The sequence below is a fragment of the Phyllobates terribilis genome, unplaced genomic scaffold (assembly GCF_046119375.1).
Source record: "Phyllobates terribilis strain yellow unplaced genomic scaffold, ASM4611937v1 Scaffold_5__5_contigs__length_657084704, whole genome shotgun sequence".
Lineage (NCBI taxonomy): Eukaryota > Metazoa > Chordata > Amphibia > Anura > Dendrobatidae > Phyllobates > Phyllobates terribilis.
The window spans coordinates 249989742-250000509 of NW_027362765.1; the positions used below are offsets into that span (position 1 = coordinate 249989742).

Below are 10768 nucleotides of genomic sequence, written 5' to 3' on the forward strand. Positions count from 1 at the left end.
TAACTTGCTGCAGGGTGTAAAGACAACCCCCCACCCCTCAAATGGCATAATTGCAATTTTTATTTCTCCATTTCACTCCACTTGGAATTTTTCAGCACATTGAATTGTAAGCTTAATGATGTCATCAAACTTAGAACTAGTGATTTCATCAAACCTAGAACTTTTCTACTTGTCCCTTAAAAAAAATACAACGTGGCTATAGTATGTTACTACATAAAATGCACTACTATTCGGTTGACACCTATATGCTCTCTCTCACTTTCATGTCTATATTCAACCCAGAGTTGACGTCTCTTCTTTTGCTATGGACCTAGAATATGAGGTTTTCCGAAGCAGCAAAATGTCTAACCTATATAAAGCAGCAGTATTAAAAAAGGTGAGAATTAACGGGGCTGTGTTACCAGGTTTCACAATTCAAAATGTTTACATTATTAGAGAAGATCCATTGTTTCTGAGGCTAGTACGAAAAATGAGTGGATGAAATTATAAGAATTTTCTCAAATACGTTTCTTTAGCTACTCTGATGATTCCCCTCAGTATTGCTGGTTCTACATTCTCTTTTACCAGAATAAGCTCAAAATCTGGTGAGATTCTCTTCTCTGTGAGATTCCAAGTGTGAGATGGGGAAGCGGATTCTATACATGATCTGAATGGCAAAGATCGATCACTGAATGAGGACCTAGAAAACTCAAGGAGTCTACTAATTTAAAACACAAACACTGACGAAGATGGACTAATACATAAAATATAACCTTTATTATTTCTTACAATAAAACTATCACTTTCCAGTCCACCGTGCTATGTTTAGTCTATTCAATACAACCCTAAAGTGGAATTCTAGGATCCTATTAAGGATATAGATTCAAAGTAGGCACACCTATGTGATTTATTCTGTTTTTAAATCTTTCAATATGCCCATATTATAATTCATCGTCTATGATTGTGCCGTATTTAGGGAATCTTTTATATTAAAATTCTATTCCCCATATCTAGGCTGCTCTCCCATTAATAATGTCAATTTGTGAGAATGTACCACAATCTGGTTGTAAAATATGCCACCTTAAATTTTATAGTGTTGCATATATGGTTACTGCCACCCACATAGCATATCTAAACTTCTTTTCTAAGCATTTTATTGTGCTTATGCTGTTACCAATATTGCGCTATCATTCATGCACTAGATATTATTGGTACAGATATTATCCTGATGTTATTGCAATAATGCCCTTATGGTATAGAAATTTCCCTGATAATATTGCACTTGCCCTTTAAATCCCTAAGGAGCAGCAACAGTATACTGAACCATACAATCCAAACAGGGGAACAGATTATATGGATATATTGCCTATATTAACTCCTGGTCTTAATTCTGAATAGACTCTGACCTATTATAGCAGAACATCAAGTTTGGACCTAATAAACTGCCCCATGCATTTGCTCCTTTATCTACAGTTAGCTCAGAGCATCCTATTGTATTGCATCAGAGTTCCCTGCTCAATTGATCCCAATGCCTCTCTAATATGCTTTATATTCTGCCTCAACGCGTCCCCCCCCCCCCCCAAAAAACATTAAGTTACCTCCTCACTCCAAACAAAGCTTCTCACAATAGTTGGTCGGAATTTGGGCCCATTCCTCCTGTCAAAACTGGTGTAACTGATCCAGGTTTGTAGGTCGCCTTGCTCGCACCTGCCTTTTTAGCTTTGCCCATAAATTTTCAATAGGTTTGAGATCAGGGCTTTGTCATGGCCACTCCAAAACATTGACTTTGTTATCCTTAAGCCACTTTGTTACCATTTTGGCAGTATGCTTCTGGTTATTGTCCATTTGGAAGACCCATTTCTGCCCAATATTTAACTTCCTGGCTGATGTCTTGAGATGTTGCTTCAGTATTGCCACATAATCTTCTTTTCTCATGATGCCATCTATTTTGTGAATGCATCAGTCCCTCCTGCAGCAAAACAATCCCACAACTTGATGCTGCCACCCCCGTGTTTCACAGTTGGGATGGTGTTCTTAGGCTTCCAAGCTTCTCCCTTTTTCCTCCAATCGTAACGATAGTCTCTCTCTCATTATTCTGGCATTTGGCAAATATTAAAAATTATGGTAATCCTAATTGACCTAAAGCAGAAAAGGTTTATTCTGATTTCATGTCAGATATTGAGAAAAACATGAATATGTGTCTTTTTATATAGTGTATGTAAACTTCTGGTTTCAAATGTAGTAGTTTTTGATGTGCGGTGTATTCATTTTTGCATCAAGTTATTTGAGTAAAACACAAGATTTTGTAGTGAAAGTTATATTATTAACATTACTTTCATGTTATGGTTAAAAAATATTCTTTTCAACTTTGTCTTATCAACTTTTTGGAAATTGTTCTTGTGCGCAATGAGAGATTAATTAAAGTCTTACTTTTCAAAGGGGGTGTACAAACGTATCCTGAGCGCTGTAGTTGTTTGCATTGGGTTCATCTGAGTTTCTAACTACATATTGTACACAGCCAGCGACATCCACTTCATACTGAGCAGATGTCATTAACTGAGTTTATTGTTGCTGTTTTCGAGTTTCCTTCAACTGCTGCTTCATGAAACACTGGAATGTATTTACATTGCTTCTTATATCGTAACGTCCAAAATGAAGCAAGACCGCAGCACTTATCTTCACCTTGTTTGCATGCTGCGCACTCACTAGCTTCCCCTTACAGTGGTATCTTCCAGCTTAGAAGCAGGAAGTCTCATAAAGTTGTCAATATATTCAGACAGTGGAGAGCACAACTTCAGCCACTACAGTCTCCCACTCATAAATGGGCAAAACCTTTTATGGTTTCCTTTTCCTTCATGAAGTTTCCTAGAAGGTGTCCTGTCCTTTTTAAATAGATCTTTTAAAGGGAACCTGTCACGTCCTAGCTACGATCTACACTGCCCCCATAGCGTTGTTAGTGATGCAATGTGCTTCACGAAGAAGCTTTTTTCATTAAAATCGGTGGTAGTATAATGATTTTATAACGTTTTTTATACTTTGTCCTACCTGCTCGTATTCAGTCATAGGGGTGTGATTCTCACATTCAGTCAATGCTGGCGCCGTCCACATATTTGAATATTGCTCCTGGCAAGTGCTATTATTGTGGGGCTCATGCGTATTTGTACATGTCTGGCCGCCTGCGCAGTGAGGCTGTGTGATTACCAGCTTCACTGCGCACTTATTATGTTTCCCGCACGTGCGCAGTTAAGCTGAGTAGTTCGCAGCTTCACTGTGCGTGCGCTATGACGCTCTATCCCCCTCGCGTGTGCAGTGAGGCTGTGTGATTACCAGCTTCACTGCGCATGCGCTATGTTCCCGCGCGTGCGCAGTGAGGCTGTGTAGTTCGCAACTTCACTACGTATTCGCTATGATGCTCTATTGCACGCGCGTGCGCAGTGAGACTGTGTGATTACTAGCTTCACTGCGCACTTATTATGTTTCCCGCACGTGCGCAGTTAAGCTGAGTAGTTCGCAGCTTCACTGTGCGTGCGCTATGACGCTCTATCCCCCTCGCGTGTGCAGTGAGGCTGTGTGATTACCAGCTTCACTGCGCATGCGCTATGTTCCCGCGCGTGCGCAGTGAGGCTGTGTAGTTCGCAACTTCACTATGTATTCGCTATGATGCTCTATTGCACGCGCGTGCGCAGTGAGACTGTGTGATTACTAGCTTCACTGCGGACGCGCTATGTTCCCGTGCGTGCGCAGTGAAGCTGGTAATCACACAGTCTCACTGCTCAGGCGGCCGGACATGTACAAATGCGCATGCGTCCCACAATAATAGCTCTTGCCAGAAACAATATTCAAATACATAGGTGGTGCCAGCAGTGACTGATTGCTGCGCTCTCCCATGACTGAATGTGAAAATCACACCCCTATGACTTAATAACAGCAGGTAGGACAAAGTATATACAATGTTATAAAATCATTATACTACCACCAATTTTAATGAAAAAAGCTTGTTAGTGATGCACATAGGACGTGCAGGTTCCCTTTAAAGACCTTTTAATCCATTAGAATGGCTGTATACTTCTGATCTTTAGATGAGCTACTGCTGGACTGATAAAATGGTCATTTTAGTGTTTGTCAGGAAGCCTTGTAAAAAAAAAACAAACAAAAGATTAAACAGCCATTCTGAAGTGGTAGACCCAGCAGATCTAAGAGTTTGGTTTGTGTAATCTAGTGTCAGATCCCCTTTTGAGCTAAGTGAGAGTAAGTAGTTGGGTGGGTGTCTTGTCAATATAGAACCTTATCCTTAAAAATAGAATTGAGTTTTGAATGTCCGTTTTCAGTTTGTGTGTCCCTAGACATTGATTCTAAGGTTTGGGGAAACTGTAATGTAACTAGAACTGAGAGAGAGCGCCACTTTTGTCCATGCACAGACTTTTGTACCACCATTTTGGGATGTAATAATAATACTTTATGGTAGGCTTTTTCCCCCTAAACACCTCCATAGACCAGGTGAAGCTATATGCTCAGTTTATAAATATAATAATGGAAATCTAGAATCTACAGGAGGGATTTGTAAGTCTTGTTAATTCTGTGTGGCTTTCATTTCAGGTTGCTGAGATAAATAAGGCTTCCAAGGAAGGAGAGCCATATGTGCCACTTGGATCTTGTAACTCTTCTGAGAAAATTGAGACCAAAGTGGATGCACATGAAGATGGATTTGTCTCTGCCGCTCAGTTGCAAAAGGTGTGTAGGAGCATTCAGACAAAAATCTAAATGACTGCTCTGTTTGTACATTATACATTGCATTGCAATAATCACAATTCTACATTTCTTACTCATTTGTGTTCAGTTCAAGCGTAAGAGAGTTGGGGCGCCATCACTTTTCCAAACAGCATCAAGTCTACTGCAGACAACCACAACCGAAATTGAGGCACTGAACAAACAGCCCATTCCTGGCTCCACCAAGCTTAGTGAACCTAACAGTGCTAGTACACCTTCTGAAAAGACTGAAAGTCCCAGTAAAAAGGTTAACAGCCCAAATAAGAAGACACATCAAAGCAAGAAGAAGCAAGATCTAGCCTCTGCTGCTGCTAAAGACTCACAGGACATTTCCAAGTTTTTCTCATTCCAGAAGAAATCTAAGTCCACCACTACTGACAATAGTTTAGCAAAAATTGACAGTCCAGGGCCTGCAATTACCTCTTTTAGTGACAATTGTGAAATCCATGAAACCTTCTCCTCGGACCCTCTAGATAGGGTCATAAAAAGGAAGAATGGAACTGATGAAGATGAGCAGGATCCTAGCAGAGAAAGTGAAATTGTCCCACCATCTGAGAAAAGTCATCTTTTTGTGGACAACTCAACAGAACAGTCTTCAAACACAAAAAAGCTCATGGAAACTGAGGCCCACACAACTATGACTACAGACATGGAAGCTGAAGATATGCAACCATCAGAAACGTGTCCTATGGATGCCTTCATACTACCACCACTACAAACAAAGGAGCCTTCTGAGGAGTCCCAGGTGCCATCACTGAGTTCTCCTGAGTTGGTCTCAGACTTTGCTGCTAAGCGTAGTAGGTAAGCTTGGTTATAGTTGTGCAAGAAGCAAATGTATAGGACGATATTTGGAAAATGTTAATGCTCAATCTGTTTTCTTCATAGCATATCCAGATCTCCAGAATCTGAGAAGAACGAATCAGAGCAGCAGGTTAGCAGTGTATGATGACTGTTGGGGAATTGTAAAAGTTTTACTGAATACACTACCACTTTATCAAGTTAATATGTACAGTACAGACCAAAAGTTTGGACACACCTTCTCATTTAAAGATTTTTCTGTATTTTCATGACTGAAAATTGTACATTCTCACTGAAGGCATCAAAACTATGAATTAACACATGTGGAATTATATACTTAACAAAAAAGTGTGAAACAACTGAAAATATGTCTTATATTCTAGGTTCTTCAAAGTAGCCACCTTTTGCTTTGATGACTGCTTTGCACACTCTTGGCATTCTCTTGTTGAGGTTCAAGAGGTAGTCACCGGAAATGGTTTTCACTTCACAGGTGTGCCCTTTCAGGTTTAATAAGTGGGATTTCTTGCCTTATAAATGGGGTTGGGACCATCAGTTGTGTTGTGCAGAAGTCTGGTGGATACACAGCTGATAGTCCTACTGAATAGACTGTTAGAATTTGTATTATGGCAAGAAAAAAGCAGCTAAGTAAAGAAAAAAGAGTGGCCATCATTACTTTAAGAAATGAAGGTCAGTCAGTGCGAAAAATTGGGCAAACTTTGAAAGTGTCCCCAAGTGCAGTTGCAAAAACCATCAAGCGCTACAAAGAAACTGGCTCACATGAGGACCGCCCCAGGAAAGGAAGACAAAGAGTCACCTCTGCTTCTGAGGGTAAGTTTATCCGAGTCACCAGCCTCAGAAGTGCCCAGGTTAACAGCAGCTCAGATTAGAGACCAGGTCAATGCCACACAGAGTTCTAGCAGCAGACACATCTCTTCAACAACTGTTAAGAGGAGACTTTGTGCAGCAGGCCTTCATAGTAAAATAGCTCCTAGAAAACCACTGCTAAGGACAGGCAACAAGCAGAAGAGACTTGTTTGGGCTAAAGAACACAAGGAATGGACATTAGACCAGTGGAAATCTGTGCTTTGGTCTGATGAGTCCAAATTTGAGATCTTTTGTTTCCAACCACCGTGTCTTCGTGCGACGCAGAAAAGGTGAACGGATGGACTCTACATGCCTGGTTCCCACCGTGAAGCATGGAGGAGGAGGTGTGATGGTGTGGGGGTGCTTTGCTGGTGACACTGTTGTGGATTTATTCAAAATTGAAGGCATACTGAACCAGCATGGCTACCACAGCATCTTGCAGCGGCATGCTATTCCATCCGGTTTGCGTTTAGTTGGACCATCATTTATTTTTCAACAGGACAGTGACCGCAAACACACCTCCAGGCTGTGTAAGGGCTATTTGACCAAGAAGGAGAGTGATGGGGTGCTACGCCAGATGACTTGACCTTCACAGTCACCAGACCTAAACCCAATCGAGATAGTTTGGGGTGAGCTGGACCGCAGAGTGAAGGCAAAAGGGCCAACAAGTGCTAAGCATCTCTGGGAACTCCTTCAAGATTGTTGGAAGACCATTTCCGGTGACTACCTCTTGAAGCTCATCAAGAGAATGCCAAGAGTGTGCAAAGCAGTCATCAAAGCAAAAGGTGGCTACTTTGAAGAACCTAGAATATAAGACATATTTTCAGTTGTTTCACACTTTTTTGTTAAGTATATAATTCCACATGTGTTAATTCATAGTTTTGATGCCTTCAGTGTGAATGTACAATTTTCATAGTCATGAAAATACAGAAAAATCTTTAAATGAGAAGGTGTGTCCAAACTTTTGATGTGTACTATATATGAACTATCCATAATGGTATTGTGATAGTATCATATCTCTCAAAGGTCCCAGATTCAGCGGGACTGTCTCTATTTGAGGGCTCAGTCCTGCTGTCCCAGCATGTCAGGGCTTTGATCTGACTTCCTCTCACGCTCTTCGCTGGCTCTGTAGCTCCTCCTCCGGGTGTGGGGCCATCATCTCTTTGCTCACATGTACATAAATTTAAATGAACAATTCTCTTCTGTCCCTGAGTATCAACTCATGACCTCCATGATTGCAGGCAGCAGCTCTAGCTATGAGCCACAGCCTACAGTGATGAAGATGGGAGAATTAGGTGATCTTGAGCTGTATTTCAGGCAGTGACCCCAGAAGCAGATGATACTGGTACATAGAGATACATCTGTACATAGAAGTGTATTTCTATGTTCTTGTTTTCTTGAGCGAGAATAAAATGTTTTTTCTTCCTATAAAATTACAATAAATAAAAAACAATTCCAATGATGGCATTTTTACTGCACTTTTTTTAAAATAATAAACATCACAAATCCGTAAATAACATGGACATATTTGTGGCCCTGTAATCATAACGACTCACATAACACAGCGATCAGATTATGTACAGTGATCAGTAAATGGCGCAAAAAAATGGTATGATTGATTTTTTTCTTTATTATACCCATAAAAAATGTAATAAAATGTAATGCTGAGGCCACATAGAAGCCTATAGAGGAAAAAAAAAAAGCACCAAAACCACACAGTTCAGTAGACTGAATGTCCCTCACTGCCACCGCCCATCTGATACTTTCTCCCCTGGCAGGAAGAGTTAATTGTAAAAATGGGTGTGGCTAGGGCGTGGTCAAAATCTGCACTAGGAGTGCCGCATAATTTGTCCATCTTCTGTTCTTCACAAGTTGGGAGGTATGTAATATTAACCCTTTCAAAGTCGAGGATGTATGTAATACTGCACAACTTCAAATGATTACTCCCACTAGAATACAAAGGTTTTGATTTTTAAAGCCAAAAAACTTTTAAATGACACCAACCACAAATTGTAAAAATGAGCAACACTCCTTGAATTTAGGTTGTAGGATTAGAATTGTAACTTTCGTATCCTGTGAAGAGGGCAGGAGGGAGCAAGCAGGCAGAATTGAAGTGAAGGGGAATTTTATGCCTAAAGGCATGAATGCCGAGTGGCATTTTCACAATGGTACCGGAATGTACATTCAGAAAAATATATTGATATGGAAATTTATTATGATTCATTATATTTCTCAGTTTTATTTGTTTGAAAATTGCCTTGAAATCCCATCCAGCATTGGGACTAATCTAAACCTTTTCAAGATTTTAATATCTCTTTATATTCTGTTCTGACAGAAATCTGTGGAATCGGCACGCAAGAGACTAAAAACAGAAGAAAAGTCATCCTCCATCTTGTCAAATGCCGAAAAGGGGTATGGTGGTGGGCAAGGGAAAAAGAAGGTGACCTTTGACCCAAACCTCCACCAAAAAGACAAAGAAGGCACAGCTAAAATCCTGCAGCCACCTGGGAATAAAGTGGTGACCCTGAAAGAGACAGCTGACATAGTGGTGAAATACTTGACCCCTTTCTTCCGAGACGGAAAGTTTGCATCTAAAGTAAGAGTGGTTTTAAAATTGTTATTTTACCTTGCAGAGTTAGAGATTGTGCCTTCCAAAATTGAAGGACAGACCTTTAGGTATCTCTCTATTTTGAAAGTTAAAGGTTTTTTTTGCCTGCATTTCAAAATTTTGACAATTATGACATCCAGTATATCACTCTTGTCACTGCTGCAGCCAATCGCTGGCTATAGCAACCATGGGCCGTACATGCAATTATCACCGCTGAGGCAAGGGATTGGCTGTCAAATTATTGATGGATGGGACACCTTCATTGCAGGACTGGAAGAGCACCAGAGCAGTGCCGCTGAAGCTGTGGGGGATTCAACGTTTAAGTAATGGTTATTTCTAGATTATATAACATTCTCTACTCTTGTAAAATCCCATTATCTGGAGAAAGCTTATCCGCCGATACTCGCTAAGAGCAATGCTGGCCAATCCTACAGAAGGGGGAAGGGTCTCAGACTACTACTGCACTGTGAGGGGGTCTGAGAAGCTTTGTGACCAATATGTGAGTGGGGCAGTTTTGGCAGCAGAAGCATGCAAACGGACTATACTGAGCTGCTTTGGGGTCATGGTGTACAGAAAATCTTTGTTTAACCCACTAATGTATCAGTAAATCTTGGAATATCTGCAGGACTAGTTATTTTTTTTTATTCAGACTATATCCTTTTTATTGCAGGACTTATTTAAAGCATTTGCAAGGCAGCTGTCTCACCACTTAGCGGGAGATAACAAAGCACCACTTCGAAGAACTGGTAAATTCTCAATTTTCTAATAGAATATAGTTGATGGATGTAAGAATGGCATTTATTATATAACCGGCTGACATATGCCCTACAGTAACCAGGACTGTTCTCACTCTTTAGAGATAGGGGTGTGATGAAGGTATTATACTGCATTGTCATGTTCCCACATTAGATGACTACACTCTGACATTAGCTTTAAAAATGCATCTCTTCTTGGAAAAGAGGATACAACTGGTCACATAAGCTGCCAAATTAAAGGCAGTGCCACCTTAATACAAGGTCACCTTTTAATAATAATAATCTTTATTTATATAGCCAACATATTCCGCAGCGCTTTACAATTCAGAGGTTCATATATAATTGTTATAAGTAACATAGTTAATGATAATACAATAATTAAAGCCAAAATAACAACGACCCTGCTCGTAAGAGCTTACAATCTACAATGAGGCGGGGGTGACACAAAGTACAGGAGCTTTAAAATTCTTCACACTGTTTGGGTCCCCCCTACAATAATGCTTTCTTTGTAGCATAATACGTCCCATGAGTGGGCTCGCTGCAGTGACAAAACCCAAGACAGAAACAAAATAAGATAGATAAATACCCTGCTGTAAGTAAATGAGTAAAAGCAATAGTGCATATAAATGACATTGGGTACTTTAGTAAATACCGTTTTTGATCAATAAAAGCGTAAAATCCATCCCACCAATGTCAAGGTGCACCCAATTTGGGTCCTAACCTCTAATATTGAAACCTGCAGTGACAGCGCAGTGGTCAGTACATCACTGCAGAGATTGGCCTGGCCGCTCATGGGACACATCAGCCTACAAGACCGAGACTGAGCAATGTAAAAACTTTTATAGCCAGGCATCATCATCATCAAGAAGTTTACTAATTTTTATTATTTAACAAAAGGAAATCCCCTTCAATTCATATATAAAGGTGACAATTGTATTGTTAAGTATGGCTTTAGAAATGATTAATTCCAACTGTTTGCTAGGTATTGAGGGAAATG

The 10768-nt window shown here is 40.3% G+C and overlaps 1 protein-coding gene across 4 annotated transcripts in view; it reads left to right on the forward strand.

Annotated features, from left to right (window-relative positions):
* RECQL5 (RecQ like helicase 5) overlaps positions 1-10768 on the forward strand; it is an 88291-nt gene that overhangs the window by 74513 nt on the left and 3010 nt on the right. For all 4 annotated transcript variants that reach the window (XM_073684004.1, XM_073684005.1, XM_073684006.1 and 1 more), the window contains 6 exons: positions 283-376; positions 4576-4710; positions 4817-5547; positions 5632-5677; positions 8744-9004; positions 9687-9762. In XM_073684004.1, coding sequence (XP_073540105.1) covers positions 283-376; positions 4576-4710; positions 4817-5547; positions 5632-5677; positions 8744-9004; positions 9687-9762 — 1343 coding nt within the window. The remainder of the gene's footprint in view (positions 1-282; positions 377-4575; positions 4711-4816; positions 5548-5631; positions 5678-8743; positions 9005-9686; positions 9763-10768) is intronic.